The 20,468-nt window shown below is 41.4% G+C and overlaps 1 protein-coding gene across 1 annotated transcript in view; it reads right to left on the bottom strand.

Annotated features, from left to right (window-relative positions):
• The window catches only part of DNAAF8 (dynein axonemal assembly factor 8), a 94,091-nt gene that overhangs the window by 12,251 nt on the left and 61,372 nt on the right, over window positions 1–20,468 (bottom strand). The window contains 8 exon segments of the mRNA XM_059826640.1: window positions 1,278–1,372; window positions 5,028–5,223; window positions 10,633–10,802; window positions 12,934–12,987; window positions 14,665–14,727; window positions 16,355–16,681; window positions 17,974–18,168; window positions 19,641–19,772. Of these exon segments, the coding sequence (XP_059682623.1) occupies window positions 1,278–1,372; window positions 5,028–5,223; window positions 10,633–10,802; window positions 12,934–12,987; window positions 14,665–14,727; window positions 16,355–16,681; window positions 17,974–18,168; window positions 19,641–19,772 (1,232 nt within the window).

The raw sequence follows: 20,468 nt of genomic DNA, 5'->3' as shown, positions 1-20,468 counted from the left end.
CTTTTAAAGGTCCTACATCCAGACATCTTTGTAAGGTCTCTGCTCCCAGCTTTTCAAGGCCAGAAACTCAAGGACTGTGAGTGTCTGACAACTTTATCCAATGCCACACTGGTGTGTAGCGGCTCCCTTCTGTCTCTGAGTGAACTGGCACATCCATGCGTCCTAGCGCAGCGCAGTCATGATGCTCCGGACTGAGTTGCAGAGGGAGGGCATCCACATTAGTGAGGCATATTACAGATGTGGCCACCTGCTTCCATTTCCAGAGCTAATTTCCTTGGACTAACTCAGCTGGGTCACCCCTGTGCCATGTGGACATAGCAAGGCTCAGAAATTTCCATCCGTTCGATGGGCATAACCCATTCATTTCAAACTCTGGTTTTGAGAAAAAAATGATCAGAGTAGAAATGACATACAAAACCAGTTGAACAGGAACTTACTGTTTCATTTTAGCCACTGGCAAATTACAGTGGTTTGAATCAGAGACCAGCAGCTACATAGTGTGAAGGGCCAGATGAGCAGGAGAAGGCCACACCACTACTAGTAGACTTCTTGGCTCTGCCTACAATGCAAGCCAAGAGGCCAGAGTCCAAGTCTTTATGCCTCTATCTGCGGGCAGGGAAGGATGCAAGCACCCAGCAGCTCTGTAAACTGCCTGTACTTTATAGCATGAGGTGCCTTACACGAGACAGCTCCACTCTTTTCATTGCTGTGGACTGGTACCTCTGCTGGCAGGGCACAAGGGACAACACCCTTGTCACACGCATAGGGCACCGCTCCACGCTGTGGGGGTGTGGATGCATATAGAGTCTGTGGGAGACGTTCAGCAACCAGCAAGTTACATTATCAGCCGTCCCACTTCATCTCCATTCCTGAACACTACGTGAGAAAAGCTGGTAAAAAAACAGCCTCTGGGCCAACTGCGTGTCAGCAATCATCAGTGATGTTGCTATCCCTTCCCGTGACCTGCTTCCAAAGCAATGTTGACTATCTGGGAACTTTGCTTTTTGAGTATCGGCCCTGAGCCCTCCTGAATTTACAGCACAGGTTACTGAACAAACATATCTGAAAAAGCACTTTTCCACCAAGACCGTCTGGGTCAATACAAAGTTAGCACATCGCGGTAGGAACATCCACAGGAAAGGGAAAACTCAGCAGCTGGTGAAACACAGCAAAAAAAGCATTATCTAAAGCATACTAGAAAAGAAGTCATGGACAGAAGGGCTAAAGCCATTGCTCTGACACAGCAGGATACTTCTCAGGAAAGGGCAGAATCCTACCTCTTCCTCCTCTAATGTCTGACACTCGGCGCAACACAGCCCTTCTGGGAAAAACAGCTTCATATCCCGGACAGCTATTTGATAGGATTTGGAGCCTGAGAGATAAATACAATGAGAAGATTCTCTCAGGCCATGAATTAAACATTCTCTAGACTCACACTCATCATTCTGAGAGATTGATGATGTGCAACTTACTGCAGTAATTACTTTAAAGGCCAGCTGTTCTGTACAGTAATAGCAAACATTTAAAACCATTATATTTAGAATAGTTCCATTGCCTTCTTGGTATTTTGATTCTGTCTTATTACTGCTCAGCTTGTTCTTCATGTAAACAAGACTCCTTCTATTTTCTAACAGTGTAGTCAAGGGAATCGTGTTAAGGAGCCTGCAAAACCCTTCAATACCAGCTCCAATCCCCCATTGTTGTTCCCTTGCTTCTGGATTACATCAAACTGGTCTTACTGAATGGCAAGGAGCTACTAGTTAGTAAAACAACTGTGCTTAGTAACAATAATGTAAGTGTCAAATACGCTGGGGGCTCTGATTTACAACAGAAATCAGTAGTAGTATGAGACATTGCTGATAGCAGTATATTTTTCTGTTCGCCTGCAGTCACGAAAGGTAAATTGAGACTGGATCAGGTACAGAGAAAGAACCTGAGAATCACGGAAGGAATGGAGAATCATCTAAAGAGTTAAAACTAAAAGACCTTGGCTTGTTTGAGACAACATGACACACAGATGAGAAGGAATCTGATTTCTGATAAACACATCAGGGTGGAAAAGGTCAGAAGAAAAAAGAACTACTTAAAATTAAAGTACAGGTATTGGCACAAGAACAAATGGATACAATCTCTATATGACTATATTTAAATTTGAAAATTTAAGAAGATTTCTAGCTATCAGAGCAGTGAAGTTCTGTAACAACCATCCAACTGGGGTGGATGCTTACAAAAGGGAATACATGATATAATTCTCTCACATGTCTGTGAGAGAATTAACTGAACTCAGTGACTTTTGAAAGGTCCCTCCAGGCTTAGCATCTGAATATTTCCCTATAAAGCAACAGTGTTATAAAGCACTGCTCAATGTGGGTGGAAAATGTTAGAGAAGGAAAAGCTATTTCTATATAATTGGAGTTCAGGTAGATTGTCAATGTGCTGGCACAGATCCCCACTCCTGGGATACAAATACACAAAACACAAATATCCTCTGAAATATTACCACCTTTGCAGGCTACCCATTCAAAGAATCATGTCTTACTGCTCTTAGAGCACTCAGCCCTGTTTGAAATTCATAATTCTAGGTATTGTATAGCCAGAGCCCTTAACGCAGTAGTTTACAATCCTAAGGTTGCGTAAGTCACCAGCGTGTAAGTCATGCTGGATCCTTTATGTACCTCTATGTCAAATCTTCCTTGTTTAAATCATTGAAGCGATTACAGATGACACAAAAGCTCCCAAAGCTAGCAACATTTTACTCTCACTTTGCTCAAGATATAAGACTGTACAAGATGCATGCGCAAGAGCTCTTTGGGTTCAAGAAAAAGCACTATACAATGACTCCTTAAGACCCAGAAGAGATGAGAGGAGTGCAGTTTTACCTCTGTAGCTGAGCCTCAGAGTATTAAAACTGCATTATTAAAACTGGAACCCGCTCTTCATCTTACTTGAATTTCCCCAGTCACTTTGAGAGGAAACACACAGCTAGAGTTTGCTCTACTTCAGCAAGATGGCATTAACTAGAGATCTTCCTCAGCTGGAGCAAAACTGAGAAAGCTTGGTATTCCCTTCTAGGAAAGGAAGATGGTCTTCCACAGTCCCCCAAATGATTACTCATGCAATGATTAAGCTTTTCCTTCTTAGCTTGTAGGTAAATGTTTCACCCTTATTAGAGGATAAGCTCTTGGAGGTGCAAGGGGTTATGAACACTCCTTTCCTTATGGACAGACACCTCCCTGGCATAGCAGCTGGATCAGGTTCTTGAGCCAGAATTACTGAGTACATTAGCTACAGCTGCATCCATTTTCCTTGAATGCGTGCAAGGATGGCTTTGTGAGCCAGCCATATAGCTGGCTCCAACATAAGGCACAATCCAGTCTCAGAGGGCAGGTGGTAGCTAACTAGCTCCTCTGTGCTTAACCCAGTCTTAGAAGGAAGCAGGGATCTGAAGGGAATCTCAGCAGACATCTGAGGGTTTCTCTAACATAGTGAGTTCTCCGTGACTCCTAACAAAAGACGGGATGAGACTCAGTCTCTCTTGCTAATATAAACTAATCTTTAACTGAGTTATGCTAGGGATGCTCTAACTGTAGCATGGGCATCTTAAGTTTTGGGTATATATTACCCATTCTTAGCCATGACTGATGAGTTCTCATTCTCAAGGCAACCTGGATACACAATCTATTAATCTTAAGAGCAAAAGAAGCAGAGGCTGATAGTGGAAAAGTACTGGCTGAAGAGTCCTGACCATTTCTTTTGTGTAGGTAGACGCTGCTCTTCAGTCACTCCCACGAATGAGATCCTGGGAGTAATCATAGTGGGAGATCTCACTCGGTTTAGTCTTGGTTCTAAGGATTATGATCGTATCTGATAAAAAAAGATTCTACATCAAGGGGTTGATTCTCTTCCCTAAGCTGTACATGGTAGCTACTTCATTCCCTACTAGTTGTCCTCAAAAGACCACTTGATATGAAAACTATGATGAAAACAGGGAGTGAATTGAGAGCACACAATACAATAGAAAGAGCCAAAAAATCCAATGGATCTTAACAGGAAAGTTTTTCTGGAACCTACTAGCTCACCTGTGTTTATAGAAACCATTACTTTTATTATTTTTATATTCCCTTAACTACATACAGCACAATCAGTACCACACTGAGGAAAAACACTGTTCATGGGCAGTGAACTAATGATGCTTAAGTCCTCATGAATTTTTGAATTACATCTTTCCCTCCCTGTGGCAATAGCCCAGGCCCCCTCCAGCAATACCCCTGGTTCTCTATAGGCCACTCTTTCCAGCAATACTTCCCATTTTCCCATCCTTCACCCACACTCTCGGCTATCTCCCATACCACCCACCCATCACACATGCTGCAACATCCTAGTTCCCTCCCTGCCGGCAGATGAATTGTGACTGGTTCAGCACGCTGAGGATGCTGACTAGCCAGTGTGCCTCTGCTGACGTGCCAGCTGGCAAGAGCCCCTCCGAATGGAAAACAGCTGAGTTTACCTGCTTTCTTCAGTGAAAGCAATTTTTGATCACCTCTCTTTAGCCAGTCATTAATGTTTTGAGATGTTACAGGAACTCAGTATCTTGGAGTCTTTTATACCTCTGTGAAATCTGGTTGCAGTTGGCCAATGGGTTGCGAAGTTATCAGGAGGGGACTCACAAGCAGATAGAAGACAGATGGGTTCTTGGAGGTAATTACAAAATAACGAAGCTAAAAGTACAAAATGACCAAGCAGTGAAGAGATCAAAGGAAATCTGTTCTGATGGAAGACAGATCTAGGGCTGTTCTGGCTGTTTCTAAAGAAACCTTTTTTTAATATATCTTCTGGGAGAATATTTCATAGCTTGAGACATACTCAGCTCAGCCACCAAGAAAACAATGAAAGCTTTCTAGGGAATAATGGTCTCTGCTGCCTGCCAAGGCTAGATCTGTAGTGACAACACAGGAGGAAACAGTACCTAATATATTTTTTCCATTGGCATATCTGAGCCTTCAGACTTTTCTTTTACAAAAACCTACCGTAAAATCCATTTTGGACTGTGCTGATGCCATACTGAGCCCTCCAGAGGAACGGATCTAGTGCTTGGGCTAGTTTAGGATCCTCTGGCCCCAGTAAATCTATCAGCTTCTTCACAGCATTCAGCCTCTGCAGACACAGCACGAGAGCAGTGCCTGAGGTAAGGTAAGTACAATGAGCTTCTAAAACAGCAGGATCCTGAAAAGAACGAACAGGGAGGGAACAGGTTATAATGAACAGCGCTGGCGAGTGCTGGGTACATCCCAGTTTTCCTTTGGTTAGACCCGTCCCTGTTTGAAGCAAGCAGCTCTGCCATTACCCTTGCTTTTTCTCCTCTTTGTAACATACGTGCTAGTGGCCTCTGCAGACAGAGCTTCCAGAGTATATACCATGGCCACCAAGCCAGTATTTGTTGTGACATTCACCAGGTAACAGGAGGTCTAGTTCCCACCTTGAGTCCACACAGAGCTGAAGAACAAGTTAAGCACTGAGCTTAAGCCATAGCAGGTCACGGTTTTAGTCCCCATGGTCATAGATCAGCCAATGGTAGTTTTTACACATACAAACAACTTCAGCAGCAATTTCCTAATATCTTTTAGCAAGAAAAGAAACAAACCCCTATTTCTAAAAGACAGAAAAGCCTTGTGCTGTGACTTGTTCTGCATATCTGTACACACTAGGTACCAGAGGTGGAGCTCATTTTGGGGAGTAAGAACAAAACCAAATGGCTACTCTGCAGTTTACTTGTCTACTGCTGAACTTTAGATTTATGCAATACCCTTTTCACACTACCTTCAGTGTGACATATGGATAGGGTGGAACCAACAGACATTAGCAGTATCAACAAGGTCATAAATGCTCTGGGATAAGGAGCCACATTTAATTATTCCGCTGATATAAAATGATGGATTACAACTACCAGAACTTTTCCTTTTGAATTCACAAAAGGAAGGACCCGCACACCCACCCTGCTGCTACAGCCCAGCTTCTCCCAGAGCGTGGTAGAATTTCATACACTAGTTGTTAGGATCAGGACTACAAAAACAGTGAGCTTTAAACAAGGAGACTCAGGACAGGGCACTAGACGGAGGCTGAAAGAAGCCAGTTCACCCTGCTGGCTTTGCCACTGATGCATTGTGCTCCACAACAAGTCTCTCTACCTTTGCTTCTTTTCCAAGTGTTGTCAGTTCAGCCTGTGACCACTCCTGAGCAGACATGTTCCTCTTGTAAGTGTGCAAGTCACAACACCCTGGGATCTTTATTTTAACTAAGAATGACTGGTAATGGTAACTAGCAAGCACTGCACAAGTGAGAAGAGTCCCATTTGTAGGCTGGAGACAGACATAATGATTGAGAAGCACAGGGAAAGGTAGCAACTGCCTGGGGCAGAAGGCTACCAAGAGGCAGCAGAGCACTCAGTCTCGCTGACTGCTTTAATTAAGCAAAACCTTGGAAAGCCAGGCTTGTTGCAAATGTCTCCACTGAGGTCAGGGTGCCCATAGCAGCTGCAGGCTACCTCCTCCTGCCCCCTTCTTCTTCATAAAGTGGCAGGAGCACCCAGCTCTGCCTCCCTGTGCTCCACAGCACAGCAACGCCCATGCCGCAGAGAAGCTCCATGCCAGTGCTGTACGTTCTGTACAGCTTACAAACAGCATTCCCAGCTCTCCGCCTGAACCAACCCATGGTTATTTACTTTTTTCCAATTTTTGAGGAAATGAAAACAAGGGGGAAAAACCACCATTTGATTCAGCTGAATCACATCATTCAGCCCCCTAAAGGTTTTAATTCCTCTATTTTTTAATCTTCTAAAAGCACCAGAGTATGGCAATTCTCTAGATAAAACATTTCCAAACGAAAACCCCCATCATTTCATTTAAAATATGAAGATAAAATACTTCAAGGCCTCTTTTGCTTTTCCATCATATGAAACCATTCGCTGACTTTGACCTAAACCTTGTCACTCGCATTCCTCCTAAACAGCATTTCTAAGAAGTAGGCTATAAATTGAAAACCCTGGGCTCAATCCTGATATTCTCCCCTGTATTTGAAAATGCAAAATGATCCATAAGAAAGCCCCCCTATTCTTAAATTGGTTGGTTATATAAGGGATTTGATGCAAGTTGTGATATTTGTCAATCCTCCCACCTGATGGAAATACAGGGCAAAGGAAACCCTGGGATGTCAGTCACATTGCATGACCGTATGTTCAAAACGTACAGGAAAGTTTCACAGGTGTTCCTGTGATAAGAGAGCTCTGTTTGGATGAGGATGAAGAATTTCAGCATGTGATAGTGTATTGCAAAATTCTCACATTCATTCAGTTCTGTATAACACAAAATAAACCCTTTTTGCTTGAAAATTTTTGTTAGTTTAAAAAAAAATATGTATGTAATCCACTTTTCTAGAGGCCTTCTCTTTGGGAGATGAAAACCAGTGATGATGACTTCATGAAAACTTTCAAAAGGACTGGATATAACATATCAACATTCATCCACATCAGAAACATCTGCAAAAGAAATTGTTCAAAGACAGTTTCTGTTAGACAGACCATAATAAATGAAATTATTTTCTTCCAGAGCTTCTAAACAGTGCTTTTAGATCTATGTAACAAAACTCTTTTGTCTCTGTTTCCGTTCTTTCGGTTGTTCCCCAGCAAACCTGCAGGCTGTGGGTTAAAGACAAGACGTTGCTTCCAATTGCTGTGGACGGTGTCAGTGAGTCAAGGCGACTTCTTTCCTTCTGACAGATCCTCACATCCGCTCTAGACTCTTGCCAGCCAAATGATGCCTTTATTTACATCCTGCCTCCGCACTGTCTTCAACTATGTCCTTGCTGATACCCGAGCAGCTGTGGCAAGATTGCACACGTGCAGCTGACTTGGATTCAGTGAGCAATTTTGTTGATGCACACGGAGAGGAAGTTCCAGCTGTGCGCTGGCTCTGGAGAACTAACGGGATTAAAAGCAGCAAAATTCTCCTTCTGCCTCTATGGCTAGAATCACAAGATAGGACTGGAGGGAATGCATCAAGTTATTGAGTCCAATGACCTGCTACCACAGACAATCATATCAGCTAATCCCCAACAGAATGATCAGGTCCCACTGTAAAGTCAAGCTTTCTAGCTAGCAGCCAAACACATGAACCTCTACAGTACCGGATCTGCTGGATAAGCGCAGAAAGGAGATACAGCCTCCACGGGCAGAACTCCCTCTGGGAGGGAGCAGTCGCTTTCCACAGTCTGAACATGATTCAGGGAATGCTGGGAGCTAAGAAAGACAATGTCAGCTCTATTTACCTGACCTTTATTTTTTTTTAATTATTATTAAACTTCAGATAAAAAGTATTATCATGGCTCCTGTGATTAGATCACATCAGCAAACGGCAGACCAATCCATTATTTATTGTATGCCAAAGGCCAAAAGCTACTTAGAAGCTGAATGTTAGTATTTAAGTTGTAAAAGCAATCATGTGTCTGAAATCATGTTGCTGAGGATATTTGTCAACGTGCATGTAAATAACACGTTTGAAAGAGGAAGGAGATGCTAGGTGGTCTTGCTACCAGTGAATAAAACCCAAATCTGCTATCAAGTACTATGTACATACAACAAACTGTCACGTCACAGAGCACATGGAAGTTTTCTGGAGATTTTTGGAGATGTATTTTGGATCAGGCTCCAGGTAAGGAGGAGATAAAAAGCCCTGGACAGAATTTCTAGAAGGGTCAGACACACTGGCTCCATGTTCTTCAACAGGAGATGCTAAATTTCAGCAATTTGCCTCCATATTAAGAGTCTCATTTTAAAAAGAGCATTGTATCCTGTTGTCCCCTAAACTGAGAAGCAGATCAACAATGAACATTTGCTCCAATTCAAATGTTTTATATGAAATTCAGCTGTGAAAAATAGTTCTGCCCCCACCAGCTGCCATTGTAACACTTACAAGCCAGATTTTCAAAATAACCTAGTCCCTGAAGCATGCTGAGGCTTTTTGAAAAATCTACCTACTTATCTTGGGAGCTCAGCCTTTTTCAGCCCTCATGAGTGAAAGACTTCAGACGTGTTCTAAAAATGAGAAGGAGCCCCTGTACAGCAGAAAGCATTTCCTACTGTCCATCCCCCCTTGCCAAAGGCAGTCTATTATCTCTGCTTTCTCACTTTCAAAACCTGCTTTTTTTTTCCCCCTATGAAAAACCCCCCAGTAGCCTGTAATTTTTAAACTCATTAGTCACCAGCTCTTCAAGGAAACTAAATCAATGCTCAACAGCTGCTCTAGTGTGCTAGAGAACTCCAAAAACAAGTAAGAGAAAATTTTCATGAAACAACCTCTCTTCAAATTTACCCCACATGTATCTACATTGCTTCCTGAGGTAAACATTGGGATTTTTTAAAATGTTTTCCATTTCAGATGATCAGCTAAGCAATTTTGTATTTAGCTGTATGATTAAAAAGCATATTGGAAAGCACTTCCCCATCAACTCTAATAGCCACTATACGCCTCTTACCAGTGGTCCGTAAATATTTAAAAATCAGATGCCTTTGCTCCATTGCTTTGCTATCACGGAGAAGGTATTAATTGCTCCTGATTGATGGTTATGTTAGAACACTGTCCTGGCATGTTCCTGTCTTCTTCTGGAAGACTCTACTAAGAATTTCTACAAGAGAGTACTATAAAGTCTCCCAACTTAACCTAAGAGCAATCTCGATTATAAAGGCTTGTTTTCTGTAAAAGTTAATTGTTAAATGTCTTCATGAAAGCAATCAAACAACAAGGATTTTTTTTTTTTTCCCCTCAAGGGAATAAAAAAAAAAATCTAACGCCTCTAAAACGCCCAACTTCCAGTTTCCTGGCTTTCACAATATCTTTACACTCATCTCAGGATATTTCAGGTTGGGGAAAAAAATAATTTCTAATGCTATAAAAGAACAGAAACATAAATCTATTTTAGCTAACAAAAACCTGTAACACCCCAAGATTTAAGAACCCTTTTTATTGTCTATTAGACATTAGAAATGACAGTAACTGAGTTTTCTCTCTTTGCAGGTCATTTTTTACAGACTCTTGAACACATGCTCCTGGAACAGAGATTCAGCTGTATACATAACGTAATATAAGGTAACAGCGCTCCAGAGGTATATATTCTCTGGCAGTGCAAGGAATGTTTCCCAGCTCCCAGGTTTAAACACATGGAAGGAAAAGCAGGCACACGTGCAGGGGGTGTGGTATGCTCCTTAGATGTGCCCTACCTGGAATGACCTTGGGGAAGAAAGAGAGGACACCTGCTTTGCAGTTAAAGAGTCAGCATTGCAAATGAGCGACTAAACAGATTCCTGGGAGGTCTATATTGCCCATATCCTCCAACCTTTTGTTTTAGAGAAACCAGGTCTGCTTCTTTATGGCATGCGATAAAAGAAACTGTCAGCATGTCAGCTTTCTTTGTGTCTGATACCTGTACAGATCTGATTGTTCTATATAGCTCACTTCTAACAACAACTCAGAAATCCCGGAGGGGAATTTTTGGGTTTTTTCAGGAATGGATTATTCACTAGCTAACGTATTTCCCCACTCTAAACCTAAGCGTAGCCACAGATCTGCCAGCTTCTTAACAAACCTGTTTCACTTCAGAAGAAAGGAGTCCTAAGGCAACGTCTGGTTCCAGGTTTACGTGTTTCATTCCAACCACACTGAATTTTTCTAGGTCTAGTTTTCGGAGGATCCTTGCAAGACTATGGCTCCAGGCACCGGGTTTGATCAGCAGCACCGTGCAAAGAATCTGGGCTCCTGTAACAAAGCACACTAGTGCAACCCAAAGCCACTCCTAAAAACGAAGGTAAAACATACAGCAATATTTGTTTACTAGCCTAGACAGACATCTGTAGGAGAGGGATATCTAAAAGCTGGCATGAAGTTCATAAAAATTTGAACAAGTCCATAAAAAAACCCCCTATGCATACAGGATTTTGGGGTTTTTTTGTTTGTTTGTTTTGTTTGATTTTTTTAGTTTAAAAATCTATCTATCTAAAACAGTCTAGGCTGGTAGATTCCCCCCCCCCCCAAGAAATTTGTTCCAAGTCCAAAAAGTTTATGTGGCAGGTCTTTAGGATAAGACTCAATCATTTATATTATATATGAATGTTTTAAGAGGGATGAAATATTCCCTTTTACATTTTTCATGTGAACTGTAGTGTTTATGTGACATAATCCTTAAGGCAGCTATTAAATTCTTATTTCTCACAGCTTCTCTCTCTCAGTGTTCTGTATCTCTCTGTTAGAGCTATGTTTCAGAGAGGCACTAACAAGTATGACAGGTCCCAATTAATGTTATAAACCTATTACGAATAGAATCATGTCTACTAAAGTTGACATTTCAGCAAAAACTTTTTGCTTCTGACAAAGCTCTCCCAGCAGAGCTGCCAGCTAGGTGCAGCACTCGCTGTGCTACGAGAAACAGAAAACAAAACAGACCAAGATACTTTTGCTGTCTGAGGATACAAAAATGTATTAACAGACAGACAATACATACATTTCATTTTTAAATGACAGCATTTTCAAGTTGTTAGTTTTGCTAATCTGAAGTACCTTATTACTAGGAATATAGTTAAGATTTTATCCTAATATCATCCTTTGAAGATTTATTGGCAACTGTAGTGTTGGAACCAGTCAGCTAGGACCCATTAACTGCTGGTGCCTAACCATGTCAATTAGCATGAAGCATGAGGTAACAGTACCGCAGGCTGCTAAAATTGATCCACGATTATCTGTTTGTGTACATAAAACGTCATTTTATGTTTCCTGTACACCCCACTACTAATTATACAGATGTCGATGCAACGAAGCGTCAACAATGCTATGTATAATTTAATGCACACTGTTATTTTCAAATGGCAAGAAGCATGTTGCTGATTCATGACAGAGAAATATGGGATCAAAAATAAAAGCAAGATTACTGCCCCTCCACTTGATATGGAAACTTAACCCTTACTGTTCAGGGAGCCCTCCTATTAAAGATCTGCTATTTTCTTCGCATCATTCTTGAACAGAAAGATTTAAATGCCATAGCAACAGCCTGCAAGTGCAGAAGCAAGCCGCTGGGATCCACTCAGCTGCTGGCACACAGAACGGCAATCTCAACTGTATACTGTTACATAAGCGTTCATTGTCCTCCAGATGTTTTACTCACCATCTGCTATGTTTCTGGGCAAACATTCTTATTTTTGTGGTAAGCAAATCACTACATGCTGCATATTTATGTACTTCAGACACTTCAGGAGGGATTTGTCTTATGCCACTTTGCCATCTTGGTTTGGTCAAAGACAAGTGTTGAAAACAGGTGGGACACCTTGCCACCTAGAGTTGGTTTTCTCTCCTCGGTGATTATAAGTGACAACAGTTAGAGAAAATACCCCTATCTATCAATGGAACAGTCTCTATTGATCATGAATTGCCAGAGGCACCTGGCTGGCAGCCCTCAAACGTGCCTGATTTCTATCTCCAGTTCTGGCTGTTTAGTGGCCTTTCCAGTTTTGCCCAATTTGCCTGGTCTTTGTTACGTTTTTCTACTTTGTAATATCTTTAGATCCCTTCCTCATGGCCAATGATTTTCTTCCCAAAAAAATTATTACATACGTTGTAATTTTAGGTGTATAACTGTGAAAAATACTGTTTATTTTATATTCTATTTATATGCAATGCTTTAGATATGTGTGTAGCTTAAAGTAAGTGTAAACTCAAGAGAAACAAGTAGCAGATTTCCTGGCATGCTTAGAGAAGAGAGTGTGTATCACTGCCTATATTCAAGCCTAAGGAAAAAAGTTGGTATAATCCTTTTGCTTATTTTTGGCTGGTACATCTAGGCAAGTTAGTTCCACAAAGTCCTTATCAAACCACATTTTTCCATTTGCTCTTCTCTCACCTGTTTGCAAGTAGGTAAACAGTGATTCTGCGTGGCACCTCTGGCTCTCTCCCACTAAATAAAGAAAAGCAGACACATTCGAGTAAGCGGCATGCATGTTCTGGGACAATAATTTGAGAATGTTGCCATTATCTCTACATAACGCAGCCAGCATTGCTACATCACACTGTTATTTTAAAGTGTTATATTGGGACATGCACAGCTTGATTTCAGTCATTCAGATGTATTGGGACACCCTGGGAGATGGTGTACTTACCACTTCTCCAGTAAGCCCAGTAGTATGTGCTGAAAAGGACTGCAAGTACTAGATCATGTTGAGTCTTGGTTACCTTTTCTGTGTATTTCAGGGAGTGGCTAATGGTGGTTTTAAGTTACCTTTGTGGTCCCAATATTTCACAGTCAAGTTAGAAGCTGCCTTGTTTCCAGTGTAAGTCCCAGAAGCTCAAGTGTTTTGTTTAATGCCCTCCCTTGTGCCCTTGGAAGCAAAGAAGGGCTGTGTGTTCTGACTACACACCTACTGAGCCCAGATCTGTTGTTCAGTCCTTTCCTCAGCTCTGCTGATAAAACCTCACTGACATTCCCCAAGCAGCCAGGAATGGTCGCTTCAGTGGTTCTTCACAAGAGCAGAGCAGTATAAAAGGAGTCTGGTGAGTCAGAACTTAAAACAAAAGCCTATATAAAAATGTTTCCTTCAGTCTGATGTAAAACCTGCAGTGACCTGGAGAGGTGAGGAAAATTTAAGGTACTTCAAGGCACATGTGAATTGAGAAGTTATCTAGGACTGGGGTGCAATGAGAAGCTTGCATCGGATTGATAAATGACTTCGTTTTCCAGTGATTGGCAAGTTTAACCAGTGTGACATGCAAGGTAGATAATAGAAAACTAAACTCTGTTTGTCAAAACAAAATCATTACCATTCTTTTATATTTGTTACTGTCTGAAATCCATGTATTTCTATTTCCCAGGGCAATGTATCTGGAATGTATTTGGCTAGATACCTAGCCAAAGTGTTCTTTTCTTTTAATGAGACCTTCTTCTCTTTCCACATGTCTGTCTTATTTTGCTGGATTAATAAGAGTACATATAAGAGGTGGAACCAGCTCCAAGGTCCTTGCCTCATAACTTTGCAGCTCACATCCTCAGAGTACCGATTTTTTTCTTTAGTATTGGGGTTATTTGAAAGAACGTCTAGGATCTGTGCATTCCGTGGTGACTTGGGTGGCACTGTAATGCAAATGACAGAGACCCAGTCTGAGACTTAGGAAATGTGCATTCTGCTCCGATTTCTGTTACCCCCTTGTTGGGCAATGGGGATCAACACATTTCATCTCTCTAGGCTTCAATTACCCCCTTTGTAAATCATAATGCAACTCACTTTCTTTGAGATCTACAACTGAAAAGGGGTACTAAAGAGCTGGCATCAATTACTCTTCTAGCCTACATTCCACACCAGCCCTGGATAGGTCATCCAGGCACGCACAGAAGAATTGTGTAGAAGAAAGGCAATCTGGCAACAGTGCCACTTTCCTCCAGTACCAAGTGGGCCCATCTGACCTTTTCTTCCTAATTGCCTGGGATTATGTTGTCTAACCAAAGGTTTACTAATCCCATTTTAATGACTCTGGCAGAGGACATAGAGTTACAGTTTTCTTCAATCTATTTTAAAGAGGTTTATACTTTATATTATTTGTTTTTATCCAAGAGGCAACTGGTACATACTTCTGGTCTTACCTTCAGCCCGGGACCTCTTGCCAGGTGGTGGCAGGTATTTCATAGCAGGGCGGTGTTCTGCATCTGTAAAAGGAAGGAGATGTGTTTTTACAGATTCACAGATGGGGGACCTTCATTGTTGGGGGGGAGGGATGAAGGTAGTTTTATTTAACAGAGGAAATGGCAGACGTTTGACCAGCTGTAAAATATTGGAGAGCTGTTCTCTAGCACCAAGAGCTCTCCATTCCTCCCGCAACAACAAAAACAGGAGGAAAAAATTGTAATGACCTTATAAAAGAGATAGTGCAGGATGCCGAAGTCATGCTTCAGCTATGCTCCTTTGTTCTTGACAATGGCTTTGGTGGGAAAGGCTGGTGCTGTGATCACAACCTCCCTCAATAAACTGATCTCACACTTCTGCTTTCCTCTTATCCTGCTCTTTTGGTCTCAAGATAACTTTAATGAAGGGCAGCAATGCATGAATTCTTACAGTTTTATAAACTAATTTGGCATGTCTGATGCCTTCTTTTTTGAAGGCCTCCTCTTCTTGCTCTCCAATCTCACATAAAACACCCACATATTTCACTGTCAAATCTAACTTTTTGTGAGACTAAAACGAGTATCTTTTTCCAGACACCATCACATTTTCTTCTTTCTATTCAGTCAAGCGAATTTGTTACTCAGCACTACATAAGCACTGTGTGTTTGACACAAGCATCTAAGTTTGTGTTGACAACGAAGGACCCTTCTTCCCCACGAAAAGATAGGGGAAGAGCTATAAATTACAAAGCATGAATGCATTTATGGAACTGCGTCACTCCTCCTCAGTTGATACATGGCGTTACCAGAATCTTGATTTCTCTCTGTTTCTGAATAATTAGAAATCATCAGGCTCAGAACTGTTTATCTTTAGGCGTGAGGAGTCAGGTATCCCCAAGAATGGAGGTGATATGCCAATATATTTCACATCAGAAGAAAACAGTGGGAGCTCATACTCTGCTGCTCCAAAGCATCCAATATCAGTTACACCATATTCTGCACAGTGATTTAAAGAGGCATGGCTGTACATTTCTTGCTACAGGAGGAAACTAGCAAGTTTACTATGCTGAAAGATCAATGCTAGCATACATCACTGAAGTCTGAGAAGCTTTTGACAACAAAGGTCTCCGTTCCTCATGAGCTGTTCATTCTCTTCCAGGATAAAAAAAGAAATTCAAGAAAACTGCTTTCTTCAGCTCCTTGCAGATCGGTCGTACCTTTGTCTCGTTGAGAACAGGGCATGGCCGGGGCATCTAGCTTCAACAGGTTAGGCACCACAATTAGGTGCCCACATTTAGGTGGGATAGATCTTGGCCTCTGTTCCTCAGTTTCTCTTATATACAGAGGCAAAATGGGTAGTATTATTTACTGTTCCTGCCAACTGCTGTAAGATCTGTTTGGTATTTATGGAGTACCTTGAGATCTTCAGAAAGGGCATCAGGCCATGCATAGCCACATTAAATTAATAGGCCAACTTGTAGATGACCTCAGCTGGCTCCTGCTGATTTCATAACCCTCATCATTACTCAGCCAAGCACAGAATTTAACCCCAAATTACTAAGTTTTTCTGTGCCTGAGAAAAACCCATAGCACCGGATTCCTTTATCCAAATTCAAAAAATTCCCAAACACCTTATACCTAAGGACATTATAACAGTAAAAACACGTCTTACCAGTTACAAGATCCATCTCTGTGAAGAAGAGGATGGCTTGTCTGAATGTCACCTCTGGGGTCAAGGCCATTACTGTCTGTAGAAGACCGCCACCTTTGCTTAGCTTCTCCCCACATTGTGTTAATCTCTTCAATGCATCCGCAAGAACTTTGAAGGCATTGATCCGCCGTAATGCACACACAAGCACTGGGTTTGACATTAGTGTATCAAGGCTTCTTCGCCAGGAAGTATCTCCAACTTCAAAAGGGGTTATTTCTCTGGCCTGGCATCGAGTGAGATGGGGCAACCACTTGAGACCTAGGAGCTCAAATCCCAAATCGGGTTCTTCTGCAAGTCAAGAGAAGAGAAATCTGTTTAGCATCAGTTGACAGCAGATGTTTCATAGAAGCTGTGTTTTCTTCTGGAGACAAGTGTTCTAAATTCCCATTGATTTTTTCACAAGACAGTAAGTTCCAAAGCTGCTTTGACTTTGCCCCCTGTTGCATCCAAAATGGACTGTAATGCAGATGTAGAAATATACCGGGAAAAACCACAAGATGCAAATGCTAGGAAATTACATTACAGTGAAAACAAAAAAAAATGGGCTATCTGGGAAATCAACAGGGAGCCACAGAGAATAAATGCCATCATTTGATTAGAGAACACAGCTAATGGAGAGGAGTTGAAAGGGAAATACTGAGAATACACTGGTAACAATGTGGTTTGACACAGTATAATCCATAATTATAGATCCTTTACCACCTCTCATAACATTCCCTTTTATTCATTATAGCAATAAGCTACAATTTAATGCTGACTTGTCTCTAAAGCAGCATAAATGTTGTGTTTGTAAAGTGGTCTTACTTCCAACACTTAGGGGCTCAATCCATGAATGCATGTTGCTGGAAGTTTCTGTCAGCTAGAATCTCCTCCTCGCCTACTGTGATACAGAACTTACTCTGTAGGATTGTTTCAAGAGAGTAGGAAACAACGTAGTATAAGACAGGGTGCCAGACTTCTGCCCTTTGTTAGTACACTTCCTGTATTATTATAAACTTGGATGCAATCCGTATCTTGAAATTATATAAAATCATCATCCTGCTTAGCACTTGACAGCACTCTTCATGCATTTGTAAGCATTTAATGCGAGGGATAGTGTCGTTATTCCTCCTGTGCGCATGAGGAAACAAAGCATGAAGTGGTGAAGTGTCTTGCTTCTGGTCACAAAAGATGTCAGTGGACATAATAGAGTTTGCGATTTCTAAATCCCCATTGCTGTGCCCCAATTACACAGTTGCTTTATCTCCCAGTACTTAGAGAAAGACACAATGCTCTGGATTACATAAAAGGCATAAGCACATTACATAGTAAGCACAAGCACATCTTTGAACTAATTTGACACTCTCTGAAGAAATTATGCCCACCTGAGCTGCTTGCAGTATGAGAAGTAGCCTTGCCCACAACTAACTAGCTTTGATAAATTCTTCAGTTCTTTAGGTAGGTAAGCAAAGAAACCTGTCCTCCTTCCTGAAGCCCTTTTTCACCACATTTTTCATAATGTTCCTGCCATGATAAAAATAGCTAGACAGGGTAAACTTTCCTGACCAACTTCCGCTGCGCTCCCCAAGAGCTGGGATCACCTGCAGTCTGAGACTGATTATTGTGCCCAGGAAGAAGAATCTGGTGAAGGAGCTCTCCGGCACTCTTCATAGCATCCACTCCAACCAGCGTCAGCATGACAACTTGTTCCATTTCAGGATCAGAAGCATATGTTCGATTGCAGAAGAGATCCAGAGGAACATTACAGGGGTCCGGCACTGCACTGAGGTTTCCTCCTAGCCAGGGAGATCAAAATAAAACTAGTTACCCCAGGAAAACAAATCTCAAGTGTTTTTTAGTGTGAAGGAATTGACCAATTCTTGATTGAGCAAAGGCCAGTGCCTCACTGTGATACTGCTCCTCACGCTGCAGCTCAGCATGGCCAGAAAAAGAATCATGCATGAAGAGCAGTATCACAGCAAACCCTCACCAATTAGTCACACTCCTTAACCGGGATTACTTTTCGCCATGTAAAACAAATACATTCAGACCTAATTTTGATATCCTTATTCACACCATTAAGCAGAGTTGGCAGATCTATACCAAAATGATTTAAGGCATCAATTTCAGACTGATAACTAATGACTGACTTCACATTAAATTGATACTTCATTTTACTTTCTAGCAGATTACACAGCATACAGTTGAGGGCTAAATGGGGGACTGTTATGATACCATGCATATATCCACAGTCCTATCTGGAACGGTATAGTCTGCAGAGTCCCTGGCCCATCAGAAATCTGTGTTTGATTCCATGCTGTTTCACTACATTATTATTTAAGCAATTGTATAGATTAACATTTATTTGCTTGGTTATTCCTACATCTTAACATTTCATAATGCTAGAAAATGGTGAATGACACGCATTTGATTATTATTCTTCCTTATGATTTAGTGTGAATTTGGTTTTGGAGATCAACATACTTCAATTAAAAATCCTGATATCCAACATGTAAAATAATTTAATTAGTTAAATAAAACTATATTAACCTGCTGAATACATAAGAAAACACTACCTGTAGTTAGTGAAATAAACATCTGATCGCCATGGCCTCCAAGTGTATAGAACTAGTATGTTTAAGACTCTCGTACCCATTTGAGTCATAGTGAACATGAAAACATGTTTACTTGCTTTTTCAAGTCCTATCAATTTCCCAGCTTTGAACAAATGAGTTACCGAAGTGAATTCAACTGTATAAACTGAAAATAAGAACATCTGAGTAAAGCGAAATGAAAAAATGCCTTCTCTGCACCTACAGAAGAAACTACAGCTGCCAACATTTATCACTTCAGCAAATTCTAGTTTTACATGCTTAACCACCAATTTACCTCATTTTAATATTTTGACTTCTCCTGAAACTCTGGCAATAAATATGTATTGAATGAATATTAATCTTTTAATTATGGTAGGTTTAAGGCTTAATTGGTTGTTACCATGTCCCATTTAAACAACTTATTTTTCCATATATTTTTAAATTTACTTTAAAAAAAGGTATTTCCATTTCATTTTTTTATTGATTCTTCCATTCATTACCCAGCAGCAGAAGACATCCAATGAGAGTTACTATGACTGACGGACAGCACAACACTAAATGAGTTATTCTAGACAACAAGCATATTCCTGATGTTCTTATTCAGGAAAATCCCCAATAAGGTTGTCAGACCTCATAAAAGCCAGAACAATGCATTTGCCGTAGCTTTGACCTACCCAGTGCCTGCAGCAAGGTCTCGGTGTAAGGAACCGCATGAAAACACACGGAGGGGTCCAGCCCAGCAGTGGTAGGCAGGTTGCTCTGCCCGTCGCCCGGAAGGCCTTGCTTTGCCAGTTCATTCATCAGTCCTACACACAGAACAAAAGAAAACACAAGGAATACAGAACTCTGTGGTGCAGAGCGTGAGGCACTCCTCTTATCAAATGTTTTGATTCATCTGACTGCAGTCCCGTTACAGAGAAATTAACGTAGGCCACGCTGAGCTTAATCTAAGAGACATGAAATGTAAGTTAATCATCCCCTCTCCTCCAAATCGTATTCACTTACAGCAGGGCAAGTAGCTGTTGAAAATTGAGGCTTGGCACAGCTTTCTCTGGAGACACCTCTGCTTTGTGACCAGCACCCCAGTTGTTTCTATTACTTTTTAACTCCTGCTGTGAACTGAAATGTTGAACATATGCAGAGAAGATGCCACACAGCTGGAATTATAATAAGTGTCTTAAATAAGTTGGTGTCCACAAGGAAGAGAAGTCACAAATCCTGAGCCCAGTGCTTGAGTGCAGGCCCTCAAGGGGAGCAGCAAGGCCGGTATCCTGCATCCTACACAGCACCCCGTGGCCACAGAGGCGTTGCTAGATTACAGACCTGAACAGAAACATCATGTTCTGCTCATGTAACTTCCAGTCTGGAAAATATCTGATTCCGTGCCACTTTTACAGACATTAAGTGCTTAAACTAGCAACCTCTCCGTTCCCGTTCTTCCTCCAAAAGGCTGGGCTACGCATAGGCAGTGCATTAAGGTACTGGCACGCAGTACACTTCCA

This window comes from Gavia stellata, chromosome 18 (genome assembly GCF_030936135.1).
Source record: "Gavia stellata isolate bGavSte3 chromosome 18, bGavSte3.hap2, whole genome shotgun sequence".
Lineage (NCBI taxonomy): Eukaryota > Metazoa > Chordata > Aves > Gaviiformes > Gaviidae > Gavia > Gavia stellata.
Note: the sequence above shows the minus strand (reverse complement) of the source record. Positions and strands in the feature narration are given on the sequence as shown.